The sequence below is a fragment of the Myotis nattereri genome, assembly GCF_964212035.1.
Source record: "Myotis nattereri genome assembly, chromosome: 2".
In the NCBI taxonomy this organism is placed as follows: domain Eukaryota; kingdom Metazoa; phylum Chordata; class Mammalia; order Chiroptera; family Vespertilionidae; genus Myotis; species Myotis nattereri.
The window spans coordinates 111,134,329-111,149,828 of NC_138076.1; the positions used below are offsets into that span (position 1 = coordinate 111,134,329).

The 15,500-nt window shown below is 40.0% G+C and overlaps 1 protein-coding gene across 1 annotated transcript in view; it reads left to right on the forward strand.

Annotated features, from left to right (window-relative positions):
• The window catches only part of RNF17 (ring finger protein 17), a gene marked incomplete at both ends in the record, with an annotated part of 152,520 nt that overhangs the window by 15,032 nt on the left and 121,988 nt on the right, over positions 1 to 15,500 (forward strand). The window contains 4 exons of the mRNA XM_081083577.1: positions 9,792 to 9,883; positions 11,737 to 11,854; positions 13,041 to 13,121; positions 14,280 to 14,380. Of these exons, the coding sequence (XP_080939703.1) occupies positions 9,792 to 9,883; positions 11,737 to 11,854; positions 13,041 to 13,121; positions 14,280 to 14,380 (392 nt within the window). The remainder of the gene's footprint in view (positions 1 to 9,791; positions 9,884 to 11,736; positions 11,855 to 13,040; positions 13,122 to 14,279; positions 14,381 to 15,500) is intronic.

The window sequence follows — 15,500 nt, forward strand, 5'->3', positions numbered from 1 at the left end:
GGCCGGCTGTGGCCTCCACAAAAGGCAACAAAGTTTCAATTATAGAAGCTAAATAAATCCCAGATACCTGCTTCTAGCCAGCCTCTACTGGGAGCTTGAGTGGCTGGAGGCCGTGGCCAGCCTGCAAATAGCCATCAGCCCCTCACCCAGGCTGGCCAGGCACCCCAGCAGGGAACCCTACCCTGAAGGGGCTGTGGCAAGCCTGCAAACAGCCATCAGCCCCTCACTAAGGATGGCCACATCCTCATGGGGTGAGGGTCCCTGCTGAGGGGCTTGGCCAGCCTGCAAACAGCCATCAGACCCTCACCCAGACTGGACAGGGACCCCAGCAGGACCCTCCACCCTTAAGGAGGTGTGGACAGTCTGAAAACAGCCTTCAGCCCCTCACCCAGGCTGGCCAGGCACCCCAGCAGGATCCCCTACCCTGAAGGGGCTGTAGCCAGCCTGCAAACAGCCATCATCCCCTCACCCAGGATGGCCAGGCACCCCAGCGGGGACCCCCCTGTCCCTGACGGAGGTGTGGCCAGTCTGAAAATGGCCCTCAGCCCCTCATCCAGGCTGGCCAGGCACCTACCCTGATCCAGGACACCCTTCAGGGAAAACCAGCTGGCCCCCACCCGTGCACCAGGCCTCTATCCTATATAATAAAAGGGTAATATGCAAATTGACCCTAACAGCAGAGCGACTGGGAATCACTGGTTACTATGACACACACTGACCACCAGGGGGCAGATTCTCAATGCAGGAGCTGCCCTCTGGTGGTCAGTGTGCTCCCACAGGGGGAACTCTGCTCAGCCACAAGCCAGGCTGACGGCTGCCAATACAGCAGTGGTGGTGGGAGCCTCTCCCACCTCCTCAGCAGTGCTAAGGATGTCTGACTGCAGTTTAGGCCTGCTCCCCGCTGGCAAGTGGACATCCCCCGAGGGCTGCCGGGCTGCCAGAGGGATGTCTGACTGCCAGCTTAGGCCCAATTCCCCAGGGAGCAGGCCTAAGCCAGCAGGTGATCATTCCCCAAGGGGTTCCAGACTGCGAGAGGGCACAGGCCAGGCTGAGGGCCCTCCCGAGTGCACAAATTTTTGTGCACCGGGCCTCTAGTAACCTTAAATATAAATGGCTTAAATACTCCAATCAAAGGTTATAGGGTACCTGAGTGGCTAAAAAAACATAACCCATATGTATACTGTCTACAGAGACCAACCTCAGTTAAAGGATTCGCACAGACTGAAATTGAAAGGATGGAAAAAAACTTTTCCAGGCAAATGAAAATGGAAAAGAATGCTGGGGTAGCAATACTCATCTTACAAAATAGACCTCAACATGAAGGCCATAACAAGAGATAATGAAGGCCACTTCATAATACTAAAGAAATCAATAAAACAAGAGGATATAACTCTGGTAAACATATGTACCTAATACAGGAGCATCCAAATACATAAAAAAAACTTCTGGAGAATATCAAGGGAGAGAGTGACAGCAATACTATCATAGTAGGGGACTTTAATACCCTATGGACATCACTGGATAGACCTTCTAGACAAAAAATTAACAAGGAGGCAGCGATCCTAAACAATATGCTAGATCAAATGAAATTGACATTTTCAGAGCTTTTCACCCCAAAGCTACAGAATATACATTCTTCTCAAGTGCACATGGGACATTTTCAAAGATAGACCACATGTTAGGACACAGGCCAAATCTCTACAAGTTCAAGAAGATTGAAATCATATCAAGCATCTTCTTAAATCACAATGGCATGGAATGAGAAATTAACTGTAATAAAAACACTCAAAAATTCTCAAACACATGGAGGCTAAATAGCATGCTATTAAACAATGAATAGGTTACCAAAAAGATCAAAGAAGAAATAAAAAACATCCTGGAAACAAATGAAAATGAACTCACTACAACCCAAACTCTGTGGGACAAAGTGAAAGCCATCCTGAGAGGGAAGTTCATAGCACTACAAGCCTATCTCAAAACAAAAAACAAAAAACAAACAAAAAAACCAAACAAGAAAAACTCTTAATAAGTTATCTAATTCTACAATTTAAAAAAATAGAAAGAGAACAATAAGAAAAACCCAAGTAAGTAGAAGGAGGGAAATACTAAAGATCAGATGGAAATAAATGACATAGAGACTAAAAAATATGTATTTATATATATATATATATATATAGATATATACTAGAGGCCCGTTGCACGAAGATTCGCGTAATAGGCCTTCCTTCCCCTTGCTGCCGGCACTGGTTTTCCTCCAGCACCCAAGACCCAGGCCTTTGGTTCGGCCACAGCAGCGAGGCTTGGCTTCTCTGCTCCGGCCACAGCAGCGAGGCTTGGCTTCTCTGCTGTGGCTGCAGTGAGGCTTGGCTTCTCCACTCCGGCTGCAGCGGAGAAGCCAAGCCTCTTCAGTCTTCAGTCGTCTTCAGTCTTCGCTCTGTGCCTGCATATGCAAATTAACTGCTATCATTGTTGGGTTAATTTGCATAGTTGCTCTGATTGGCTGGTGGGCATAGCAGAGTGACACCAATTTGCATGCTTCTTTTTTATTAGTGTAGATAAAAGGTCAATAAAACTAAGAGCTGGTTCTTTCAAAAGATAAACAAGATTGATGAACGTCTAGGCAGACTCATCAAGAAACAGAGAGAGGACTCAAACAAAATCAGAAACAAAAGAATTGAAGTAACAACAGACCCCACAGAAACACAAAAGATCATAAAAAGTACTATGAATGACTATATTGCAATAAACTGGGCAACCAGGGTGAAATGGACATATTCCTAGAAAAATACAATCTTCCAAGACTCAGGAAGAATCAGAAAACCTGAATAGGCTGATAACTACTGATGAAATTGAAGCAGTAATAAAAAAAAAACTTCCAGCAAACAAAAGCCCTGGTCTGGAAGGCTTCATAGGGGATGCTTACCAAACATTTAAAGAATTAGCATCTTTCCACCTCAAACTCTTCCAAAAAATTCAAGAGGAAGAAATACTTCCAACCTCTTTCTATGAGGCCAGAATTACCCTAATTCTAAAACCAGATAAAGACAATGCCAAGAAAATTACAGGCCAATATCCCTGATAAGCATAGATGCTAAAATCTTCAACAAAATTTTAGCAAATCTGATCCAGCAATATATTAAAAAGATCATACACCATGACCAGTTGTGATTTATTCCGGGGCTGCAAGGCTGGTACAATATTTGCAAATCAATAAATGTGATATATCACATAAATTGAAAGGCAAAAATTGCATGATCAGATCAATAGATGCATAAAAAGCATTTGACAAAAAACGGCACCCATATTTGATAAAAACTCTCAGCAAAGTGGGAATAGAGGGAGTATATGTCAACATGATAAAGGCCATATATGACAAATCTACAGCAAACATCATACTCAATGGGAAAAAACTAAAACCATTTCCACTGAGAACAGGAACAAGACAGGGATGCCCGCTTTCACCCCTCTTATTCAACACTAGAGGCCCAGTGCACGAATTCGTGCACCAGTGGGGTCCTTCGGCCTGGCCTGTGGGTCTGGGCCGAAACTGGCTCTCCAATATCCCCTTAGGGGTCCTGGATTGCAGGCCAGGTTAAGATACCCCGCCAGTGCACAACTGGGGCTTGGGAGGGATGTGGGAGGTTGGATAGTTAGGGAGGGACTGCAGGAGGGCTCCAGGGTGTGTTCAGCCTGTCTTGCTCAGTCCTGATTGGCCAGACCCTAGCAGTAAGCTAACCTACCAGTTGGAGGTCTGCCCCCTGATGGTCATAGCAAGTGGTTGAGCGGCCTTAGCATATCATTAACATATTATGCGTTTATTGGTTGAACAGCCAACCGGACACTTAGCATATTAGGCTTTTATTATATAGGACTAGAGGTCCAGTGCACAAAATTTGTGTACGGGGGGGGGGGGCAGGTGTCCCCTCAGCCCAGCCTGTACCCTCTCCAATCCGGACCCCCTGGGGGAAGGACATCCCTCTCACAATCTGGGACTTCTGGCTTCTAACTGCTCACTTGCCTGCCTGCCTTATTACCCCTAACTGCCCCCCATGCCAGCCTGATCACCCCTAACTGCTTCTGCCTACCGGCCTGATTGCCCCTAACTGCCCCCCCCCCGCCAGCCTGGTTGCCCCCAACTGCCCCCCCGCCGGCCTGGTCGCCCCCAACTGCCCCCCCCCCCGCCAACCTGGTCTCCCCCAACTGCCCCCCCTGCTGGCCTGGTCACCCCACACAGCCTGCTGTCATTTGGTCGTCCCTCACTAACCCCCCTGCCAGCCTGGTTGGTCCACACAACCTCCTATTCAGTCGTTTGGTCATCCCTCACTAACCCCCCTGCTGGCCTGGTCACTGCACACAGCCTGCTGTTCAGTCGTTTGGTTGTCCCTCACTAACCCCCCTGCTGGCCTTGTTGCCCCATGCAGCCTGCTGTTCGGTCATTACTGTTACTGTGATGGCGTCCTGGACAGTCTGCATATTCCTCTATTATTAGTATAGATTGTACTGGAAGTTCCAGGCACAGCAATCAGACAAGAAGAAATAAAAGGCATCCAAATTGGAAAGGAGGAAGTAAAACTATTATTATTTGCAGGTGACATGATATTGTACCTAAAAAACACTGAAGACTCCATCAGAAAACTACTAGATGTAATAAATGAATTCGGCAAGGTAGTAGGATACAAAATTAACACCTAGAAATCCTTGGCATTTTTATATACCAATAATGAACTCTCAGAGAGACTAAAAATCCCATTTACCATTGCAATAAAAAATTTAACATACTTAGGAATAAACTCAGCCAAGGAAGTAATAAACCTGTGCTTGGAAAACTACAGGACGTTGAAAAAAGATGTAGAGGAAGATATAATCAAGTGGAAGAATATACCATGTACATGGATTGGTAGAATCAACATCATTAAAATGTCGATACTTCCCAAAGCAATCTATAGATTCAATGCAGTCCTTTATAATAAAAGCCTAATATGCTAAGTGTCCAGTCGTCCAGTCATCCGTTCAACCAATCAAAGTGTAATATGCTAATGATATGCTAAGGCCACTCAACCATTCGCTATGAATGGCACTGACCACCAGGGTGAAGACAGTTGACCAGTCGCTGTGATGTGCACTAACCACCAGGGGGCAGACACTCTGACCAGTAGGTTAGCTTGATGCTGGGGTCCAGCCGATCGGGACTGAGTGAGGCAGGCCAGACATGCCCTGGAGCCCTCCCACGGTCCGGTTCCTCCCTGGCTGGCCAACCTCCTGCCCAGCCCTGATCATGCACCGGTGGGGTTCCTCGGCCTAGCCTGCACCCTCTCGCAATCCGGGACCCCTCAGGGGATGTGAGAGAGCCAGTTTCAGCCCAATCCTGCAGGCCAGGCTGAGGAACCCCATTGGTGCATGAATTCGTGCACCGGGCCTCTAGTCCCTAATAAAAGACCAACAGCATATTTTACAGTTCTAGAACAAACACTCCAAAAATGTATATGGAACCAAATATGACCCCAAATAGGTGCAACAATCTTGAGAAAGAACAGAGTTGGAGGAACCACATTACCAGATATCAAGTTATACTACAGTACTCAGAAAAGCCTGTGACTGGCATAAGAATAGGCATATAGATCAATGGAACAGAACAGAGAACCCTGAAATCAACCCAAATCATTATGTTTAATATTTGACAAAGGAGGCAAGAGAATACAGTGGAGTCAAGACAGTCTCTTCAGTAAATGGTGTTTGGAAAATTGGACAGGTATATGCAAGAAAATGAAACTAGATAACCAACTTACACCATACATAAGAATAAACTCAAAATGTATAAAAGACTTAAATGTAAGTTGTGCAACCATAAAAATCCTAGAAGAAACCATAGACATAAAAATCTTAGACAGCTCTCGTAGCAATATGTTTACGGATACATACCTCGGAGCAAAGGAAACTAAGGAGAAAAACAAATGGGAGTACATAAAAATAAGCTTCTGCACAGCAAAAGAAGCCATTAACAAAATGAAAAGGGAGCACACTGGGAGAACATATTTGGAAATGACACAATAATGGGTTAATTTCCAAAATATATAGGAACTCATACAACTTAATAAAAGGAAGACAATCCAATTAAAAAATGGGCAAAGGACCTAAATAGACACTTCTCCAAAGTGGACATACAGATGGCCAAGATACATATGAAAAAATGTTCAAAGTCACTAATCATTGGAGAGATGCAAATTAAACAACAGTGAGATATCGCCTCATACCTGTCAGAATGGCTACCATCAACAAATCATCAAATGACAATTGTTGGTGATGATGTGGAGAAAAGGGAACCCCGTACACTGATGGTGGGAATGCAGACTAGTTCAGCACTGTAAAACAGTATGGAGTTTCCTCAAAAAATTGAAAATGGAATTCTCATTTGACACAGTGATCCCACTTCGAGAAATATATTTTAAGAAACAAACATCAGAAAGAATATATGCATCCCTATGTTCATAGCACAATTTATGATAGCCAGAATTTGGAAACAGCCCAAGTGCCCATTAGCAGATAAGTAGATAAGAAAGCTGTGGTCCATTTACACAATGGAATAATATGCAGCTGTAAAAAATAAAGAACTCTTACCATTTGCAATAGCATGGATGGACCTGGAAAGTATTATGCTGAGCGAAATAAGTCAATCAGAGAAAAGTAAGTATCACATGATCTCATTCATATGTGGAATCTCATGAACAAAATAAACTGATGAACAAAATAGATTCAGAGACATAGAAGCATGGAATAGACTATGGAACCTCTAAGGGAAGGTGGGGGAGAGTGGTTGGGTGGGAAGACATCAACCAGAGAACTTGTATGCATATATGCATAACCCCTGGAGACAGACAATAGGGTGGTGAAGGCCTGGGGCAGGATGGCGGGGGCAGGTAGAATAGGTCAATGGGGGAAAAGTGGGGACATATGTAATACTTTCAGCAATAAAGATTTTTTTAAAAACTAAAGAGATGCAAGCATTTTGAACTGGGAGGAGATAAGAGTGATCCAGTTCAAAGCTTCATATTTTGTTTTATTGTCTATATATATAAAAGCCTAAGTGACCGAATGACCGGTCATTATGATGCACACTCACCACCAGGGGGCATATGCTCAACGCAGGAGTTGCCCCCTGGTGGTCCATGTGCTCCCACAGTGGGAGCGCCACTCAGCTGACCGACCCGGCCCAGCGACCCACCAGCCCAATGGCAGCCACTCACTCCCTCAGTAGTCCTGCAGGTCCAGTCTCTGGAGAACGGGCCAGGCACCAATGGACCAGTGCCACCAGGACGATCCTGACAGTGCTATTGGCCTCCTGGAAGTCGGCCTCCAGCACTGCGGCCACTTCCCTTCCCTAGATGCTCTGTAAGGAAGAAACAATATAAAAGCGGCCACCAGGTGGCTCCTGACAACCAGCGTGAATGTCAGCAGGACAGGATCCCAGGTTGGCAAGGGCGTCTCACCGCCTGCCCAGAGGGCCAATCGTGTCCCCTGACCCCATCCCCACCCCCTTGGTGCCCCACTGTTTACGAATTTGTGCACTGGGCCTCTAGTGTGACAATAAAATCTTGAGGGTATGTTTCTTTAAAATATAAATCTGTTGATAATCACACTAACCTCTTACTATGAAATGTCAAGTCAAAAGGAAATAAATGAGGAGGCAAATAGAAATTAAGGTTTTAGCCTTCAGTTTTGGGAAGAGGATTTCTTAAAAATAACATTTGGTTCAATGTGATTTGTTACAGGTAACACTTTCCCCCTAATTAATAATGTATCATACTTAAAATCTTGACAGACCATCATCTTCCACACCAAAGATGTGTATTTAAATTTGAGACCACATAACATTAAGTCATCTGCTTTCTCTTAGCAACATTAACTTATTCTCATGAGAGTCTCCTGCGTTACTTTTAATGCCTACATAATAAACAATTGTACACAATTGGTGTGATTCTTATCTATTCATTGTAAACATTTAGGTGGTTTTCACAATTTTTCTCTATATATTTACATAGTTCTTCAAACCTACCCCTACCAAAAATATTCCATTAGCAAGTTCTGTTAATCTCTAGCTTCAAGATAAAGCCATGTTTTAATTTGTCATATTTGTTTTAATGTTTGGCAGTTTGATGGGCAAAAATGGATATCTCCTTGTCTTAAATTGCAATTCCCTGACTATTAGTGTGAAATTGAGTAACTTTCAGACATCTTCAGTAGACTCTTTGAGAGAATTTGCATATTTCCCTTTTGACTTGTATTTTCATAACTTGTAGAAACACTTTATGTGATAGGGATGTTAACACTGTCCTGTGTTTTTAACTATTTTCTCCCAGTCTTTCACTTAAATTTTTTATTACATTGAGCCTTTCAGAAATGTTTCCCTCTTTAGCCTTTTTCCCCCTCCTTCATGGTTTCTGGTTTTCTTTGATTAGACAAACCTTCCCATCTCAGAGTTATATATATATTTTAATACTTATATCATGCTTTTTAAAAGGTTTGTACTTGATCTTTTTAACTATTCATATATGCTGTAAAGTAGGTATAAACTTTATTCTTCAGAATGATGAATTGACTTTCCCAGAATAATTATTGAATACTCCCTCTTCTGTTTAATTGAAGTGTTATTTGTATTCTGTATTAAGTTCCCATGTATATATGGATCTATTTTAGGACTCTTGTTTTCTATTGTGCCAGCACCCTAGTGTTTCAATTATAGTAGCTTTATTCTCTGGTGGGATAAATCTCTCCCAAATGGTATGTTAAAATTATAATTCTTACATAATGTATTTTCCATGTGAACTTGAGAATTCTATCTATATTAGTTGTAGTTTAGGATATTAAATCTTTGTTTCCAGGAACCTGATATCATCCTCCATTTATTCAGTTCTTGTTTTATAATCCCCAATAAGTTACTTGGTTTTCTTTTCTTAGAGCTTATATTTTTCTTATTAAACTAGAGGCCTGATGGACAAAATGTGTGCAAGAGTAGGAACTTCCTTCTCCCGGCTGCTGGTACTGGCTTCCCTCCGGCCACCAGCAGGCACCTGGGACCTGGGCTTCCCTCACAGCTTCGGCTTCGTCTGGAAGGATGTCCGGTCTAATTAACATATTGTGCTTTTATTATTATAGATTTATCTTAAGTTTAAATTTTTGAACATACCTTAACATATCATTGTAAAATTTTTACAGTAAGTTTTTTTTTAATCCTCACTCATTTTTTCCATTGATTTTTTAGAGATTGTGGAATGGAGGGAGGCAAGGGGGAGAGAGAGAGAGAAAGAGAAACACCGATGTGAGAGAGACACACATCAATTGGTTGCCTCCTGCAGGTGCCCCAACCAGGGCCAGAGACTAAGCTGCAACCCAGGTACATGCCCTTCACTGGGAATCAAACCCATGACCCTTTGGTGCACAGGCCAACACTCTAACCACTGAGCAACACCAGCCAGGGCTACAGTAAAATCTTAAAGTATTGTTGCAAGTATTTCTTTAGAATTGTGATAAAATGAAGTGTTTTAGTTAATTTAATGTTCTGTTTAACTCATAATTGCCAAATTACTGATGTGTTTACTGATTAAAATAGGGTAAAAACATACACACACACACACACACACACACACACAACTTTTTTCTTTGATTTAATGTGGTTTCAAGGATCTTTAAGGCTATTATCAAATTTATCTGTGAATGGCACATTGGTTGGTTGAATTCTGCATAAACAGAAATTATTGACTGACTTTCTGTTTTTGTTTTCCTTATTTTGTCCTAAGGTTGCTACATCTATAAAAACTAGAAAAGGATACTATCCAATAGATGGATATGTTAAAGAAGGTTCTTTTATGGACAAACTGCAGCCTAAAAAGTATGTTCTATGTGCACGTATTTTAGTATTTAAAGTTCTCTTTAGTATTTAAAATTACTCTTTCAGAAATACATATTTCTGAAAGAGTAATTTTAGCAATACTAAAATATCATTTTTAGATCATTGTTTCTAACACATTGCTTATAAAGTGCTATTTAAGTTTATAATTTGTCTTAGCTGTTAATTAAATGGAGAATCCAGCTCCTAAGGAAGCAGTATTAGTTTGTCCTTATTTAAAGTGGGGGGGGAAAAAAGCCCTAATCGGTTTGGCTCAGTAGATGGAGCATCGGTCTGCGGACTAAAGGGTCCCAGGTTCGATTCCGGTCAAGGGCATGTACCTTGGTTGCGGGCACATCCCCAGTAGGAGGTGTGCAGGAGGCAGCTGATCGATGTTTCTCTCTCATCGATGTTTCTAACTCTTAACTCTCTATCCCTCGCCCTTCCTCTCTGTAAAAAATCAATAAAATATAAAAAAAAAAAAGTGGAAAAAAAAGGAAAGCAAGATTACCATGTCAAGTCAAGGATAGCTGAGAGTATGATTCTAGCAGAAGCTGTTGGTGCTGGGTGAGAATAAGACATGGAGAAAGAGTAAGAACTTCTCTGTTGACTGTTGAGAGGAGCAACAGTACAATACAGTGGAGGATTTAGGGAAGAGATAGATTGAGAGGTGATTTATATGAGGACTAGAGGCCTGGTGCACGAATTCATGCACCAGTGAGGTCCCTCAGCCTGGCCTGCGGGATTGGGCTAAAATTGGCTCTCTGGCATCCCCCGAGGGGTCCCGGATTGCGAGAGGGCGCAGGCCGGGCTGAGAGACCCCACCGGTGCACAATCAGGGCTGGGGAAGGAGGTGACCGGTGGTGGCGGTGGGGCAACTGGGGGTCTGGGCTGGCCGGCAAGTGGGCCGGTGGTGTTGGCAGGGGATGGGACTGGCAAGCAGGCAGCACCAGGCCGGCCAAGGCAGGTGCCAGCGGGGGCCCCCCTGATCACTCCACCGGTTGCCCCACATATCGGCCCTGATCACCGGCCAGGCCTAGGGACCCTACCCATGCACGAATATTGTGCACTGGGCCTCTAGTAGTTGCATATTTTAAATAGAAGCATCCCTTGATATCTAATATATTTTCTTTATGATTTATCTTTACTATTTTGTAATAGGAATTGAATATGGACTACTCAGGGCTAATCCACTCATATTTTTAAGAACATGGATGTTCACTTTTCAAAGTAATTGAATGTTTAAAAATTATTTAGTCTATTTCTCTTTATAAGATTAACATTAAACATCATAGTTTCTTCTATAAATAGTTATAGGTTTTGAGTAACTTATTCAGCAAACACAGTGCTTACTGTGTGCTAGCCAATATGAGGATATAAAGGTAAAAATAGATGAGAAATGGAACTTTTTCCTTGAAAATTAACTTATGTAGTAAATTCATTACCTTTTTGTAAATTATCCAGGGCTATGTAAGTACATTTTTAATAGCTGGCATTTATGTGTATAAGTACTAACTATAATTGAGTTTAAGACAGTTCAATGATTATCAACATCTCTACTAAAAAATATCAGGTAAGGAGAGGTGGTTAGGAAATTAAAGCACAGTTTATGCTGTAAGCTATTATTTTTAGAAATTTGTTAAGGAATTGAATTCTCTATTAAAATTAAGTTTTATATGAAAGTGTATTTAGTCATGGTTTCCTCTCTTTGCTTATCATAGATGATTGAGAACCCAATGTGTGTGTTCTTACAAGTCATCACATGAATTATTTTTTATAGAGAGTAAACATCAGAATAGAAAGTTAAAACTGTTTTATTAATGTGTATTTAAAATAATGTACTTGACATTTTTCAGGATAAAGAATTGTTCTCAGGACTTTAAAAAGACTGCTGATCAGCTAACTATTGGTTTAGAACACATTGGTTCACCATCCACACACAGGACTGTTTTGAATTCATCAGCTGTAATGGCGGTATGAAAAATGTTATTTTGTGAAGTAAGATGAAGCCAGACATTTTTACTTTGTCTCTGGTAGCTTAAATTTCCTCTCCTCTCAAGGTCCCTATAATTACAGATTCTTTTAGAAAGCTTAAAGGTAAGAGATAAACACACTCATTACTTGAACCTCTTGTTTTATTCCAAACTGTGCTTGAACAGATTCACTTTTATTCCCAAGGCAGCTCATGCTACCTTTGACACTTACCTATATGTAGTGTTCTGTTAGTGTTCTTGATACTTACCTATATGTAGCTTCTTCCCTTTAAAACCTAGTTATTGAATTCAGATTCTGTGAAATGTATATAAAGTACACGTTTCTAAATTCTAAGTGTGATTTTTTCCAATTATTTTAATGGCATCCAAAAGGCCTATGGCATTTGTTATTGATGATGATGATGATGATGATGATGATGATGATGATGATGATGTTGGAAGATTCAATTTTACCCGTTACTACACCTGATAACTTTAGTGTATTTTTTAAATTTAAGACTAGAAAAAAGAACAAACTCCAAAATGCTGTTGAATGAAGTATTGTTCTTTTGTTACAGAGACCTTTTTTTCTAATCCTCACCAGAGGATATGTTTTTATTGATTTGAGAGAGGGGGAAAGAAGAGGGGAGAGAGAAAGAAACATTGAGATCAGTTGCCTACCACACGCACCCTGACTGGGGGTCAAACCCACAACCTTTGGTGTATGGGACAATGCTCCAACCAACTGAGCCACCTAGACAAGGCTGTTAAGGAGATTTTTGGTGGGCTGGTGGATGAGAGAGAGCACTTAATCTTGCTATCTTTTACTTCAAGTTTAAATGTTAACATAACCAAATTATATTTTCCTTAAATTGTTCATTTTTACATGTGTACATTTATTGCCATGATAAATTTTTCAAGATAGTTTTAAACTTCAAAATGGTTACAGGACATAATCTTAGTTTTTCAAAAAGTTATCTTTAAAAAATCTGGAATGCTATAGCTGAAACTCTAAAATGCTTACTTACTGGGTAAGTAAGATGAACAGTGTTATTTTTCTTGATTGCAGATTTCTTTGGTAGGTCTATGTTGCTTTTGTAACCAAAATAGTAGCCTGATGTTTTTGTGACTAATATATCTAAGTATCTATTTTTATATTTGTATACGGTCCCCCTTCCTCTTTTTAGGAGACTAAAACTACAGAAGAAATTGATGAAGCACTAAAGATAGCAGGCAATAATTTTGAACAATTAAGTATTGCTGTAAAAGTAAGCATTTTGAATGATTAAATTCTATCAATTATTAGGGCATAGTCTCTTTAAATATGTATACTTGCATATACTAAGACTGAAGTTAGAGATTATTAAGCATGATAATCTAGTGACAGAGAAATACACAGAAGACTGGGAAACTCCCATGGCCTGCTGGGATTGGTCATGCAGCATTGTGTTAGCAGCCCACTAATGAAGAAGCTCTATCGAGGAACCATGATTTCTTATCTCTGAGCATTGCAGATCATCTTTCTAACATGCTCATTACTTGGCTGTATACCCTTACATAAAGAGTCTTTCTTTCTTTTCTCCCTTACCCCATTCCCCAAAAGAGAGGCTCATTCATTTGGTAACAAAGAACAAGAAACAACAAATCTACAGCCAAGGCACTGAAAAGATTATAGCTGATATGGGAGTTAAGGCTTCAACATATGAACTTGGGAAGGGGGTGTGGTTCATAACAGTCTGTCCTCTGCTCCACTCCCCCAGGCTTATGTCCTTCTCACATGCAAAATACATTCATTCACCCACCCAACGTAGTCTTAACCTATTCCAGTGTCAGCTCTAAATCCAAAATCTCATCTAATTTTCTTCTAAATGAAGTATGAGTTGAACTCAAGGGCCAAATTCCTCTTTAACAGTGAATCTGTGAAACTAGGGAGTAAATTATTTGCTTCTAAAATAATTGGTTGGACAAGAATAGGATAGACATTCCCATTCCAAAAGGGAGAAATTTGAAGTAAAAAAAGGGGTCACAGATCTCAAGGAACACTTCTTTGTTTAAAAATGCAGTTTGTAGAATAGTCAATATTTTAAAAATACTTGGATTAAAATGTTACTTTTTTAATTTAAGGAAAGGTTCCAGAGAGAAATTCAGCTATTTAAAATTACATATTTCCTGTAATGACAAAACAGGATAAGAAACAAGTTTAGAAAACTTAGTGTATTTTCTAGGCCATTTTGTCAGTTTGTCAGTATCCAGTGCCAACAAAGATGTGAGAGGTACCAGGATTTGAAGTTTATCATCTGATCTTCTCTTGTGTTGTTATTTTGAAAAGTCCATAAAGTGCCTTTTATTTTCAGAATTATTTTGAACAGTACAATTTCTACAAAATAAAAATACCAAATTAGGTCTTTGTATTATGTTCTTCCTAGATGCTTGAACACATACACAATCAAACACAAGAGGAAACAGTCAGTCTTTTAAAGGATCTGGAGAAACAGTTTGATCAACTTTTTACTTCTCTTGATTCCAGGTAATAACTTAAAAATATAGACTTAATAAAACTAAAGTTTTAACATTAACTTGTCATTTTATTTTTTATATGGATTCAAGTAATGAGTAATTTTTAAACAAGTTTGGAAGGTAGTAGTTGGTCTCTACAGGCTGATGATTACAACTTCAAAATGAAGAACAATTTGTACATTTTTTAATTATTTGGGCAATTTGTCTTCTGGTTCCAAAGCTAACTGTTAAAATAAACAAGCTTCTTTCTTAAAGCAGCACAGGAAACTATTTGCAAAATTTGTTACAGAATTCAGCTTACATGGGAAAATGCAAACATTTTCTTATACATAGTTCCATAATTTTTTCATGTGTTTATTTGCAACAGAACAAATAATGCTTTCATGCTTTCTAATATTTGTTTCTAAACAAATATACAGTTATGTATCCATCACTTTTTTAAAAACTCTGATTTATGTGATCTTCAATAATCTAATTCACATTTTAAATTTGAAGAAACAGGATCATAAAAGTTGTGACGTGCAAAGAAATATATTAGTAATGATGTTGTCCTTTAGACTTAGTTCCTTCTTTAAAAATCTCATTAGGATGCCTAGAACACTATCAATGAATCAGTTGATATTCTTTGGTGATATTCTTCCATGTTGATGTTATGTCACATCTGGTCTTTAATTATAACATTTAAGTGGTAGGTCCTATGCATGCATTTATTTTACCGATTTTATAGTGGTAAAATATACATAACAAAGTTTACCATTTGAACCATTTTAAGTGTACAGTTTAGTGGCATATGGTAATTTCAAGTTTAAATTTCTGAGGAAACACCATGTTATTTTCTACTTTGGCTACACATTTTAGATTTCCACCAGCAGTGTACATGGTTTCAATTTCTCTATATCCTTACCAACAGAGTTATTTTCTATGGTGTTTTGTTGTTTTTTTGTAATCACGTTCTGATGGATATAAAGTTGTGTCTCATTGTGATTTTTATTTGCATTTTCCTAATGACTGCTGTTGCTGAGTATCTTTTCATGTGCTTATTTCTACAAAATGCAAATTTCTACAAATTGGCCATTTGTGTACTGTTTTGGGAGAATGTCTACTCAAGTCCTTTGCCCATTTTTAAATTT